The sequence below is a fragment of the Cebus imitator genome, unplaced genomic scaffold (genome assembly GCF_001604975.1).
Source record: "Cebus imitator isolate Cc_AM_T3 unplaced genomic scaffold, Cebus_imitator-1.0 Scaffold110, whole genome shotgun sequence".
In the NCBI taxonomy this organism is placed as follows: domain Eukaryota; kingdom Metazoa; phylum Chordata; class Mammalia; order Primates; family Cebidae; genus Cebus; species Cebus imitator.
Window position 1 is genome coordinate 96,837 of NW_016107425.1, and position 14,921 is coordinate 111,757.

General features: G+C 35.8%; 1 protein-coding gene across 2 annotated transcripts in view; it reads left to right on the forward strand.

Annotated features, from left to right (window-relative positions):
* Positions 1–11,779, forward strand: part of LOC108310948 (E3 ubiquitin-protein ligase UBR3) — a 99,646-nt gene extending 87,867 nt beyond the window's left edge. For both annotated transcript variants that reach the window (XM_017538155.2, XM_017538157.2), the window contains exons 12-15: positions 5,052–5,231; positions 7,607–7,816; positions 8,352–8,491; positions 9,379–11,779. In XM_017538155.2, the coding sequence (XP_017393644.1) occupies positions 5,052–5,231; positions 7,607–7,816; positions 8,352–8,491; positions 9,379–9,496 (648 nt within the window). In that variant the 3' untranslated portion in view covers positions 9,497–11,779. The remainder of the gene's footprint in view (positions 1–5,051; positions 5,232–7,606; positions 7,817–8,351; positions 8,492–9,378) is intronic.
* The last annotated feature ends 3,142 nt before the right edge of the window (positions 11,780–14,921 follow it).

The following is a 14,921-nucleotide window of genomic DNA, read 5'->3' on the forward strand; positions in this document are numbered from 1 at the left end:
CTCCTGAGTAGCTGGGATTACAGGCACGCGCCACCATGCTCAGCTAATTTTTTGTATTTTTAGTAGAGACGGGGTTTCACCATGTTGACCAGGATGGTCTCGATCTCCTGACCTCGTGATCCACCCACCTTGGCCTCCCAAAGTGTTGGGATTACAGGCGTGAGCCACCGCGCCCAGCCCCTAATTTTTGTATTTTTAGTAGAAATGGGGTTCCACCACATTGGCCAGGCTGGTCTTCAACTCCTGACCTCAAGTGATCTACCTGTCTTTGCCTCCCAAAGTGCTGGGACTACAGGTATGAGCCACCACACCTGGCCTAGAAAACATCTTTAACTGAGTGAAAATGCGAACACAATGTGCTGAACTTGTGGGATGCAACTAAAGCAGTTCGTAGAGGGATATTTATTGCTTCAAATACTTAAAAAAAAAAAAAAAAGGGTTGGGCACAGCCTGTAATCCCAGCACTTGGGGAAGCTGAGGCAGATGGATCACGAGGTCAGGAGTTTGAAACCAGCCTGGCCAATATGGTGAAACCTCATCTCTCCTAAAAATACAAAAATTAGCTGGGTGTGATGGCACACACCTGTAGTTCCAGTTACCTGGGAGGCTGAGGCAGGAGAATCACTTGAACTCAGGAGGCAGAGGTTGCAGTGAGCCAAGATTATACCACTGCACACCAGCCTGGGTGACAGAGTGAGACTGTCTCAAAAAAATTAAATAAAAAAATACATTTAAAAAAATGAAGAAAGTTCTAAATCATAATCGAAGTTTCTACCATCTGAAGCTAGAAGTAGAGCAAATTAGATGTAAAGCAAGTAAAAGGAAGGAAATAATAAAAAGCAGAACAGAAATCAATGAAGTTGTAATGACAAAACAGTAGGGAAAATGAATGAGTCCAAAATCTGGTTCTTTGCAAAGATCAATAAAATGGATAAACCTAGATGACAGGAGCTCAGCTGAGCTGGAAGAGAGCTGCTTGACAAAAAAAGGAGAGATGGTACAAATTACCAATATCAGGAATGAAAGAGGAAACATCCATATTGATTCCTAAGCGAATAATATGGGTATATGCCCCAAAATTTGACAACTTAGATAAAATGGATAAATTTCTTGAAAGATACAAATTACTGAAACTGACTCAGGAAGAAATAGAAAATCTGAATATATGTATATCATGTAAGAAAATTGATTTAGTTATCAAACTTACATAATTGTTATGCTTCCAGAAAGAAACATTAAGAACTTTATGCCAACAAAGGTAACATTGTGGTGAACTCTGTGACACATTAAAGTTGTACCAATACTCTTGAACGCATTTCAGAAAGTGAAGAAGGAACACTTCTGAACTCAAGTTTGTGAGGCCAGTTTTATTTTGATAGTTGAACCAGTCATCATGAAAAAACTGCAAACCCATGTCTCTCATGAACATAGAAGCAAAAGCCTTCACAAAATATTAGCAATAGAAAGGATAATATACTGTAATCAAATGGGTATTTTTCTCTTAGACTTATTGAGGTATAATAAATATTTGAGTTACAATAAATATTGAGAACAAATAAAAATTATATATATTTATAGTATACAATGTGTAATGTTTTGATAACATGTATGCATTGCATATGAGTACCATAATTGGGCGCATTAACATATCCATCATCTCACGTAGTTGTCTCTTTTCTGATGAGAGCATTTAAGATCTACTCTGTTAGCAAATTTCAAGTATACAATACAGCATTATTAAATATAGTCACCATGCTGTATATTACCTCTGCAGAACTTATTCATCTTATAATGGAGTTTGTACCCTTTGGCCAACATTTCCGCATTTCTCCCAGACCCTGGCAACCACCGTTCAACTCTGCTTCTACTTTTTAAGATTCCAGTATAAGATCATGCAGTATTTGTCTCCCTGTGACTAGCTTATTTCGTTTAACATAATGTCCTTCAGGTTCATTTATGTTGTGGCAAATGACAGCCTTTCCTTCTTTTCTTAGGTTGAATAATATTTTCTATGTATAGAGTCATCCATTGCTACCTGTAAGGAATTTGTTCCAGGAAGCCCCACAGATACCAAAATCCTCAGATGTTCAAGTCCCTTACGTAAAATAGTGTAGTATTTGCTTATAACATATGCACACCCTCCAGTATATTTTAAATCATCTCTATTCTAGATTCTTTATAATACCTAATATAATATAGATGCTGTATAAATAGTTGTTATATTGTATTGCTTATTTGTATTTTATTGTTATTTTTGTTTTTTAAAAAATATTTTTGATGTATGGCTGGTTGAATACATGGATATGAAACCCATGAATATAGGAGGCTGTTTCTATATTCACTCATCCATCAATGGACATTTAGGTTGATTGATATCTTTGCTGTTGTAACTAATGCTGCATTGAACATGGATATGACCAATAGGTTTGACAACAAAAATCAGTTAATTTAATTTACCATATTAATTGAATAAATGAGGGGGGAACCATATAATTTCATTTGTCAAAGAAAAGCATTTAACAAAATTTAATATGCTTTCATGATAATAAACACTCTTAAAGCTAGGAATAGAAGGGAATTTTCTCAGCCTGATAAAGGAGATATAAAATATTCTCAGCTAACATCAAACTTAATAGTGAAAGACTGGAACAAGATAAGGAATAAGACAAGGATGCCTGATCTCACCACTTCTATTCAGTATTGTACCAGATTTTCTAGCAAAGCAGATAGGCAAGAAAAAAAAAGACATCAAGATTGGAAAGGAAGAGGTAAAACAGTCTCTGTTTGCAAATAAAATGATCTTACCTCTGGAACACCATAAGGAATCTTCAAAGAAACCTATCAGAGCTAATAAATAAGTTCAGCAAGGTTATAGGATACAAGATAGATGTACAAAAATTTCATTGTATTTCTATACACTAGCAATGAGCAATCTAAAATTAAGAAAATAATTCGATTTACAATAGGGGGAATGAAAATATTTTGGAATTAGATACTGGGAAGGTTTGCACAATTGCATTAATATACTGAAAACTACTGAATTGTATACATTAAAAGAGTAACATTTATGTTATGTGAATTATATCTAAAACTTTTTTTAGCTGTGTGAAAAAAAACTTGTATCCAGAATGTCTCAAAAATTTTAACTCAAATTTAAGAAAACAAACATGAAAGTGGGCAAAACACTTGAAAAGATACTTCTTAAGAGAATATATATGAATGGCGAACAAGTAGATGAAAAGATACTCAACATTCTTGTTCATTAGAGAAGTACTAATTAATTCACAAGTGATAATACCAAGTGTTGTCAAGGATTCAAGTCATAGAAGTGTTATTCATTACTGATAGTGAATAAGACTTCGAAATGGAATAGGCAATTTGGAAAAAGTTTGGCAGTTTATTTAAAAATATTAAGCATATGTTTACTGTACAACCCAGCAGTTCTGCTAAGTATCAGCCAGAAGAAATGAAAACATATGTCTACATTTAGACTTCTAAATGAATGCTCAAAATAGCCTAATTCATAGTCAAAACCTGGAAACAGCCATCAACAGGTGAATGAATGAACAAAATGTGGTACAACATGAACGAATCTCAAAATATTACGCTAAGTGAAAGAGGCCAGGTATAAAAGGCTACATCCTGTGTGATTTTATTTCCATGAAGTTTTTTAAAAAGCCAAAACTACAATGGTAGAAATCAGATCACTGGCTTCTTGGGTCCAGAGTAGAGACCAGGATTGACTACAAAGGAACATGAGCAAATTTTAGGGGATGATGGAATTGTTCTAAAACTGTATTGTGGTGGTGGTTGCATGACTATACATTTACCAGAATTCATTAAACGATACATAAAATGGTTGAATGTTATGGTATGTGAATTTATAGCTCAGTGAAGTTTTTAAAAAATGCCTTCTTTATTAAGCTATATAAATGGAATATTTATAACTTTATTTCTAGAGATTTAAAAATTAACATGTTTCTCAGCCTGCATATAATTTTGCTTTTTCATCTTCATTTCTTCTTTGTAGCATATTTTAGAATTTTGTACTTAATGTGCATAATTAGTTTTGCAAACGTTTGTTGAATGTCTGCTATGTGCATTAGGAGACATTAGGAGGACAGAGTTCCTACTTCCAGAGAACTCACAATCTTATGGAGAAGGCAAATTTATTTTTAAAGTACTTAATAGGAAACATAAATGCAAGAATAGAAGTGTTTACAAGGTAGGGAAGGATTAATTTGAATGGACCTGAGTGGTCTGAGGTTTCATTAAATGGTGTCAGGGAATGCTTCCCTAGTAAGCTGGAATTTGGAGGATAATAGGAATTGATTCTGTGGACAAGAGAGGGTAGACACATTAGCTTCCTGTGTGGTCTTTCGGTTAAATAAAGAGGCACTGAGGAATATATTTCTGTGCTTATAAACTAATAAACTTCTTTAAAAATCAACTTTTAGGATATGAGTTCTTGGTCACCGATGTTTCTCTGGTTCTTTTATTAGCAAGTAGAGCAGATTGCCTGGCTTCTAGATCTCTCATTTTTTTTTAAAACTCCACCCCTACTTTTAAAACAGATTTTGTTTCACACTCATTCAAAGTCTAGGCACATTATTTAGTAGTCAGTTGTGAATTTCATGTTTTTACTATTGTTCTTTATCCACACTGACAGCCTATACATTTTAAACCAGGAATAACTTTCTCTTTGTCCCAAATTAACATTTGCTTTCATAGAGTAGGTACCTTCTATAGAATCATGAGATATGTAACAACTCTATTCAAAAAATAAATCTATAAAAGAAGCAGATGATATAACATTGAGGAGTTATATTTCAAAGAGATGTATTTTGGGGATATTTAGCTATAACAGCTAGGAACCTTTTTTTCTCTTCTTTGTTTATCCTACTCCCTTCACTTTTTTTTTTTTTCAGTTGACTTAGTTAAGAAAGTTTTCTTATTGTCAAAGTAATTGATGAGAATGACCATTAAAATATATATAATAGGAAATGTTCTTGATGAAATATTTTGAGAAATTCCTCTTTGATGTCTAAAAGGAAGAAGAAGAATTTTCGGTTCTTGCCAGCTGCCTGGGACTTCTGCCAACGTTTTACCAAACAGAACATCCATTCATCAGTGCCTCCTGTCTGGATTGGCCAGTTCCAGCGTTTGATATTATAACTCAATGGTGTTTTGAGATAAAATCGTTTACTGAAAGACATGCAGAACAAGGAAAGGTATGTTAAAAGATTTGTACTAACTTGCCATGGTGATGATATGCTAATAGGTAAAAGAATAATGAAGACTTAAATTTCAGGTCGTCTGTTTTGACAGCAATTATTAAACTTGATTAAACTGAAAAAATGGTTTACTTATGTAAATTGTATTTATGAGTATAAAGGCAGAAATATTTCAGCGAACAAAGATAAGGTATTAGTACTTTTAGTTTGTTTGGGGTCAGCTGATTTTTATTGAATATCTTAATCATAGCATTAGACTTGGTCTAAAAGGAGTTCTAAAAGGAATTTAAAGTAGACAAGGAATGTTTTTGTTTGAAGAACTGGCTTTTATTTTTAAAACAAATTGGACTAGCAGATCTAAAAGGTAATGTCTTCAACTTTAAAATTTGTTGGCCCAGTGCTACTGGCTCAGCTAGTTAAAGGGTTTGTATTGAAGATGAGTAGATTGGAGAGAACAGTGAGTGGCTGTGTAGGCCATGATTGGAGGCTCAGAATTTCTTCTATATCTAGAGCTACAGTTTTTGAAAAATTGGATAATGTCATGAAAGTAGTATTTTGGGGAGGTAATCCTGGTATCTTTTTAGTGGGTAAATTAAGGATTAAGGGAAGTCAGAAAATATTTTGGTGATGAAAATCTAGATTTCTGATTGCAAATCTTGAAAATCAACTAATGTAAGAGACATTTGAGAAAAAAAAATAGGAATATAAAGGAAAGGGAAATTCAAGAACTAATTAAACTTTGCATATTACATATACAAATATCTTCCTGTCCAGTAATTTCTTTATTCACAGAACATAGCAATAATTTGACATCATACTTTGATGTCTGAAAACCTATGCAGAGTGACACGGACTAACTGATGGGTATGATTGTAGAACCAGGGCAGGGAAAAAAAAAGTGATAAGCACACTCAAAGTTTTTTTGTCTTCATATGAGCCATAGGTTAAAATCAAGCCTACATTTTAGATAGATTATTATTGTTATGTATGCTGATGGAAAATAATAATTTATTGTTTTAAAATATTTAATCTTTTTATATAATTAGGTGATAATTATTTGTTTTAGGGGCAGTGTAGTAGACATTTATTTATTAATTTATGCTAGTGCAGAATTTTTGCCAGTTATGTAAGTGCACTGCCATTTGACCTGCATCCCCACTTGTGTTCCTGCTCCACTCTTGTGTTCCTAACCCTGATGCTGACCCTGTGGCAGCCAGATTCTCTTTCCCAGGAGTTTTAAATCTGTATAGAGAGACCTAGCATGGTAAATGGTGACAGGAGCTGAATAGTCCAACAACACCACCCTTGAACAATTGTCTGTGAATTACTCCTTCTGAATTTTTTTTTTTTTTTTTTTTTTTTTTTTTTTTTTTTTTTTTTTGAGACGGAGTTTCGCTCTTGTTACCCAGGCTGGAGTGCAATGGCGCAATCTCGGCTCACCGCAACCTCCGCCTCCTGGGTTCAGGCAATTCTCCTGCCTCAACCTCCTGAGTAGCTGGGATTACAGGCACGCGCCACCATGCCCGGCTAATTTTTTGTAGCTTTAGTAGAGACGGGGTTTCACCGTGTTGACCAGGATGGTCTCGATCTCTTGACCTCGTGATCCACCCGCCTCCGCCTCCCAAAGTGCTGGGATTACAGGCGTGAGCCACCGCGCCCGGCTCCTTCTGAATTTTTATATCAGTTAAGATTATTTGTTTCGAAACAACAAAATCCAGTTCTGATTTAAAATAAGGAAAACCAAAGCAAACTGACCAAAAAAACAAAAAAAAAACTACAAGATTTATTGGAAGCATACTTGGTAACGTGCAGAATTGAAAAACTTAACTGTCATCCCTTGGGAAGAAGAGAAACCACAAAGATCTCTGTTCTGTTTTCTCTGAAGTGCTGCCACCAGATAACTATGCTTCAACCACTTTCCTTCCTTCCGTTTGTGTGCTCAAGGTTCAGATTCATGGGAGAGAAAATCTGGTTGGCCTAACTGTATAATATGTATGCCCCAGTGGTGGGGCAGGATCATGTTTAAAATATGCATGTTTAAAGTCAAATACAATGAGATGCATTTTCCCTGCATGCTTAGAGATGCTGTTTTTCTTTTAAAGTAATAACAAGTTTAAATGTTTTAGGGTGCTTAATCTAAAAAATTAAATCATATTGTAATTGGAAACTATAATACATTAAAATAGATAATGGTAACTGTCGAACGACTGTTTTAGTCATGTATAAAATAGAAGTGAGAGGAATGTTAATAAAGAAAATAAACCATATTTTTGGAGGCAGGTTTTTCTTTCTATAAAAATACCTTTAAAAATACGTATTGTGTTAGTGACTTAAATACTAAGACTAATGAATATTTTTGGATAATGTTTTAGGCCTTGCTTATCCAAGAGTCAAAATGGAAATTACCACACCTACTGCAGTTGCCCGAGAATTATAACACCATTTTTCAGTACTACCACAGAAAAACATGTAGTGTCTGCACCAAGGTTCCTAAAGATCCTGCTGTTTGCCTTGTTTGTGGTACTTTTGTATGCCTGAAGGGATCTTGCTGCAAGCAACAAAGTTACTGTGAATGTGTGTTGGTAAGCAATAGTAGATAATATAAAATTTATGAAAACATAGATCTCATATCACAAGGAAAATATGGTCAAGCCACTCTTCATATTTAACTACTCTTTGAATTAAGTATATAATACATATAGGCATTGTGTATGTTTTTTAATCTAGTAGAAGGGTAAAAAAAAAGAAAGTCTCTGAGGCTTTAAGTGAGTAAATCCTTCCTTAAGTACAGTTCTAGTTCTCCTTTCACCTCCTGTCCTTTAATGGTATATACTTTGGAATGTGCTATGAAACAAAAGTCATCTGTGCTGTTGGAGATACTAGACTCTATTAGGTTGGCTCTTAACTGCTTTACTCTAGATATTCCTTGCCCAAATTCCTCCTAATGTATTAATAATAAAGTGTTACGAATGGAGTTATAAGTTTAACTGAGATGAAATCTTCCTAAATATTTTTAAATCACTGTATTATTTAGAAGGCATTTAATTAAGATATTCTTGATTTTATTATAAAACCTGTTTGATTATGAAGTTCAATAACATATTTTAAATTTTTTAGCATTCTCAGAACTGTGGTGCAGGAACAGGTATTTTCCTTTTGATCAATGCATCGGTAATTATCATCATTCGAGGTCACCGCTTCTGCCTCTGGGGTTCCGTGTACTTGGATGCTCATGGAGAGGAAGACCGGGATCTTAGGTTAGATGTGCATGGATATATCCCAAGTATTTTTATTGGAATTTGGTCAGTAAAAAACAATATACTATTCCTGACTTTGTAATTACAATTTTTTTAATATTAAGAAATTCTGAAAGTCATTAATTTAGAGCTATTATAGCTTTTGAGATATTGTCCCTATCAATATGTTGAGGAAACATGAAATAAACCAAATTACCATGTGAGGTTTTTGCCATAAATAATCTATTGGTCAAGCACAACTCACACCTGTAATCTCAGCACTTTGAGAGACTGAGGCAGGAGGATTGCTTGAGCCCAGGAGTTTGAGAGCAGCCAAGGCAACATAGTGAGACCTCATCTCTACAGAAAAATAAAAATAAAGAAGCCAAGTGTGTTGGCATACACCTGTGGTCCCAGCAACTTGGGAGGAGGTGGAAGGATGGCTTGAGCCCGGCCTGTGGAGACTGCAGTGAGCTGTGATCGTGCCATTGCACACCAGCGTGGGCAACAGAGAAAGACTGTCTCAAAAAAGAAGAATCTAGTAAAAAAAGAAATGTTGCTGGGTGTGTTGGCTCACACCTGTAATCCCAACATTTTGGGAGGCCAAGGTGGGAGGATCACTTGAGGTCAGGAGTTCAAGACCAGGCTGGCCAATATGGTGAAACCTGTCTCTACTAAAAATACAAAAAGTAGGCAGGTGTGGTGGTGGGCACCTATAATCTCAGCTACTCAGGAGGCTGAGGCAGGAGAATCGCTTGAACCCAGGAGGTGGTGGTTGCAGTGAGCCGAGATAACCCCACTGCGAGAGACTGTCTCAAGAAAAAAAAAAAAAGAAAGAAAGAAAAAAATTCATGTGAAATCTTCCTTGTAGGGTACTAATTCCTTTTTTTTTTTTCTTTTTATTCTAGGCGAGGCAAACCTCTCTACATTTGTAAGGAAAGATACAAAGTTCTTGAGCAACAGTGGATTTCTCATACTTTTGATCACATCAATAAAAGATGGGGTCCACATTACAATGCGCTGTGACTCTCCACCTCAGCAATGCATTGTATCATCATTTCGTTACAACTTTATTTTTCAACGATAAGCTTTAACTTAATTTGGGAGATTAACGCTTTTGCTGAGGGAGAAAAAGAAAACATACATTATGAAGCCTTCCCAAAATTAGGTGCTTGGTAATCACGTTAATGGTATAATGATTTTTTTTTAATATCTGGAGAACATTAATAAGTTAAATTATTCTTTAGTGGTCATTTTTTTTCAGTGCACAATTAATAAGCACAACTTGTTCACAAAATCACTCAGAAATGATTCTCCCAACAATGCATATCAGCTATTCATTGATACTTAGAGTGGGTGTGATTTATTTGACATTTTACTGCTTCTTTCTGTGTGTTTTAATTTGCATCTGCTAAGCATAACGCATCTTTTTTCCTCTGCCATTCTTGTGTTGATTTGAGAATTTTGCTGTATGTAATTAGAAAAAAATGTAAAACATGATTTATGTGAAATATTGTATAGTAAAAGTTGGTCTAATAGTAGAACTTTAAAATTTTTTCCTATTGTGAGGAGTCTGTTAAAAGTTTAAGGCTTTGCTGAAAACTTAATTCATTCTCAGGAATTTCATAAATCTTCTCCCCAGGTAAATAATTGAAATAGCTGTAAAATAAGTAGATAGCTGCTGTTAATATAATACAGTATATTTTGGGGGGCATATGTGTGGTTGGGGGGGTCCTTAAAAATCAAAATTTGCCATTTCAGTTGGATGAATTGCTAGAGGTAATAACAAATTTTACTATAAAATCAAAAGGTTTAAGAATATACACCTGGCAGATGTTGATTCCATGCATGCCCACCTTTTATTATCAAACAAAACTCTGTTTATGTGATCATATTAGAAATGCTCAGACTGCCCCAGAAATGAACCATAAGTTTTGGAATTTCCTTTCAGCTCAAGAGGTTCCGCTATATTGTATTTGTGCAGTGTAATCACTGCTATTTCTGCTTGGTTTCCTAAAAGGAAAAAAAAAGGGCACAGTGGCGATGACCCTGATGAATGGGCCATGCTTCTGTATTCTTCTTAGAAACTGCTGTGAAAAGCAATTTATGTTTGCAGGTTTTTAAAATTAGTAAAAATGGGAATGATTGAGCTAAAACCCACTCTGAGAAGGAAGATTACTGAAAAGCATGTGACATATTGCTACAAAGATTTTTTTTTTCCCTAAATGATTCAGTAATTGAATGATTATTTCATATATAGTGCTATCAAGCAATCCCTGGTACTTTGGACTTCCATGGCTTGTTATATAAAATTACATTTTTACATGTAAAAATAAACTAAACAAATCTAATGGTAAAGTATAAAAATAATGTCAGATCCGTGTTCTAAAAAATTTTTGTGATGACATGACATTACAAGAGTATAAAAATGGACATTAAATAATGGCCTTGCATTAAAATATGGAAAGCAGAACAGTACATATTTAAATGTATTCAAAAAGTCAAAAAATTACCTATAGTTCTACAATAAAATACATGGAAATAGCTTGCTATTTTTATATACATTTCCCAAATATTAAGATAACTTTCTGTAAGACTCAAATGATTCTGTTTGACTAAATAGCTGTCCTTTCCAACACATTGCTACTTTTTTAAATACTGTATCATAAGTTCAGCCTGTCATACTTTTTGCATTGATCATTATGAATACCAGACCATTTGTAAGTGTGGTTGAAGAGCAAAATGCTAATTTACATCTCTAGAAAATACTGTTACAGGATTCATGAACTTGAATAATTCTACAGTTTGAAACTCTGATGCTATATATACATGGTATAATGTATTCAGACTTTGATTACTACTTATTTAAAATGGAATGTTTTATGGTTGTGCATATGGATGTGAAGTGAAAATATTAGCCTTAACTTTAAAATTTGGGTATTTGATAGTGTTTATTTTGATATTGGTGAATTAGTCACCAGTAAATTTTAAAAAAGCACTTGGTTGAAAATTGTACTTGAATACCTACATGCATGCTGCTAAACTAGAACTTTAATTTTTCCCCCATAACTTTTATAAGTCCCATTTATAAAGCCACTTTTAAAAATAACAGGTCCAAGTTAGAGTGATGTGTGTATATTATTCAAAAAAAATGTACTGGTGTGATATCTTGTATGAATGATCATTTAAATACAGTACATTACTGTAGAAGCTAAATTGATCTTTATAGTTAACAGAAATTACAAAACTAGGAATAATCAACATTGTAAGATATGTTAATAAAAACCTGCTGTCATTTGGTTTGTGAAAGGTCCTTAAATGTTTAATGCTTACATGTTTTTCTTTTTTTTCCCCAAAGATATTGACAGTAGTATATGTGAGTGAGCATGGCTGAAAAGATCAAAGCATAACATAATTAGTAGTTGCTTTAGGGTGGAGTAAGTGTAAAGGGTTTTCTTTGCCTTTTTTCCTTTATTTGCTGAGCTAGTTCTTGTTTCTTCAGTCTTTGTCTCATACTCAATGCACAGCCTTTGCTAAGTGTATGTGTTTGGTAGGGGGAGAAGGAAATGGGTATGTAGATCTGAGGAATGCAGCTACTGTGGTCTCTGTTCTTTCCTGAAAATTCCAAGCTGGACTTCAGAGATATTTAGTGCTTTATAAGAATGTTTACTTTGAGTGGTTTGTGTTCTTGTTTGAATTGACAGTCCTCACTCCTACCTCTCCATCCTGAAGCTCACCAGCCATTTAGCAGATAACAGTCCATTTCTCTTCTCAGACCATTCTCTGTTTTATGTATTCTGATATTTACTGATTTCTGTGACTTAGAAAAGATGCTGACTAAAAGCACTGAAGGCTTAGAGGAAACAGCAGTATGGGAGGAGATGTGGCCTAAGACTCTATTATCTCCAGGATTGTAATTGCTAACTCTCAAATGGCTGTTGATGGCTTATATTTGAGATCATTTTTGGGGTTGGGGGGACACAACGCATGGTTTTAACCACTAGAATCAAATCACCAAGGCAAGATGCATTCATTGGTGAGGATGTCTGATAACTGATGATTGTGGAAGAGCAGATGACTTATGACTGTGTCTCAGTCCCATTCACAGTACATAGTTCTTTCCTCTGCTTTTTGACCTGGCTGGATGATATCAAGCACTGCCTAGTTCACCAGGGATGAGCTGGAGTGAGCAAAATGGCAACATGATCACTTCTCTGTGACACTTCAAGCTCCCTATTAATTAGGTACATCAGGTATGGAAGAGCTATATGACCTGCCATCTTAGCGTACAGTAATCTATAAGCAGTGGAGTGAATGTGACTCCAGCTGATGCAACACAATGAAAACACACAATGGGACCTTGTGTGGAGCTTCCTTTGTGCAAGTTAAATTAATGTAAGATGTAACAGTACCAAAATCGGTGAGGTCGAGCCCAAGCGCAGACCAGGGGGAGGGGAACAGGAAGATTTGAAAACCATTCAGGAGGGTGTCTCAGTAGCCAGAGGAGAGATGAGAATGGCGTGTACTAGGGCAGTGACAGAAACCACTTATGTTCTGGCCTGATGGTTGGTTGTGTTATTTAATGAGTTAGAAAACAGAAGGATCCAGGTATAAAGTTGAATGTGATGCATACAGATTTTGACCTGTTGAAAGTGAGGCTTTTGTGAGTCATCCAGATGGGTATGTGATAGTTGATGGGTTTGGAGGGTAGGTAGATGCTCAGTGGTGTCATCGCCAGCAAACTGTAACTGAAGCCATGGGAATGGATCTCATCCAGAGAGAAGAAAGCCTATGGAAATACCCTTAATACTATCTTCATATAGAGGGCAAGCAGAAGATAGTTAGCCTAAGGCCAACATTGTTGAGAGACGCAGATAGGAAGGGGAAAATTTGGAATGTGAAATCCTAGAAGGAATGATGGTTTTTTAAAAAAGAAACTAGTCAACAAGTGTCAAGTCCTGTGGAGAGGTTAAGATAAGAGCCAAAAAGGTATTCATTGGATTTTGTGACGAAGGAAGTAATTGATACCCTTGATGAGGATAGTTTTGGTGAAGCCAGAACATAGCTTTTGGAGGTTACAGAGTAGAAACTTTGACAATAAAGTGGAGGAGTAGAACACAATTTTCTGACTCTTCCCTGGCACAGTCAGGACTGCTGCGGGTCACCTGGACATGTTTTTACCAGAACCTACTTCTAAGTAGTTGTTTCATTTATTCCAATAGTGTTATTTACCATCTGAGTGTAAGGCTGGAAGTCATCAGACCTGAATTTGAGTTACTTCTCCTTACATGAGTATATTAAATAGAAATGTGTCCTGTTTCAGACAGCAGAAAACTTGACTAAGAAATGATCTGAAGAAGTAAGGAGTTGATTAGTTTCAGGCAAAAGAAAGTCTGAGGCAGATAAACGAGGAAGGGGCTGCTGCTCAAGGGAATCAATGTGGATCTCAGCTTCTCCTATTTTCCTTTTCCATACCATTGGATTATAGGTTTTATCCTCATGGCTGCAAGATGGCTGCTAATCTCCAGGCTGCTATGAGGATGAAAGCAAGGTAGTAGTTAACCTCGTTTTCCAGGCAGGATTAAGGCAAAAGGGCCAAAAGCCTTTTCCTAAGCCTTTATCCTTTGTTCAACAAGAGAAGCCCTTTTCTGGTGCACTTGTACATACATCTCATTAGTCAGTAATGGTAGGTGGACACTACAGAATGCCAAGAAATCTGGGAAGGTGAGTATTTTAGCTTGTGAGTCTCTGCTAGAGGAATACAAAGGCAAAAGGGATTATGAGTGGCTTTTTGGTGGCTAATTCAGTATCTGCCACACTTTGGTTTTTTATCTGTGCAATGGAAACAATAGCTAATATGACACTTTTGTTTCCACTAATGGCAAAGTGATTCAGACTGTATTACCTATTGATGTGTTTCAGATTACTGTAAAACATAATGTGTGAAACAGTACACATTATATCACAGTTTCTGTGGATCAGGAATCCAGGAGCAGCTTAGCTGGGTGGTTCTGGCCCAGAGTCTTTTATAAGACTAAATTAAGGTGTTATCGATGACAGCAGTCATCAGAGCTATGATCGGGGCTGGAGAATCTGTTTCTAAACTCATTCATATGGCTGTTAGCCAGAGACTTCAGTTTCTTGCCATGTGGGCCTCTTCATGGGGCTGCTAACAACGCAGAGGCTGATTTTCCACGGAAGAAGTGACCCAAGAGAGGGAGACATAGAACACACAAAAAAAGGAGGCCTGCAAGGAAAGCCCAGGACTGTTTTGTCACCTAATCTTAGAAGTGGTATTTACTTCTGCCAAATATGCCAAACCCGAGACCGTGTAGGAGGTTACAAAGAGTCTAAATACTGGGAGAAGGAGGGATCATTAGGGGCCCACCTTACTGAAGAAAAAATGCCAAACGAGTGGGCGAAAGTTGAACCAGGATTTGCATAGTTTCAT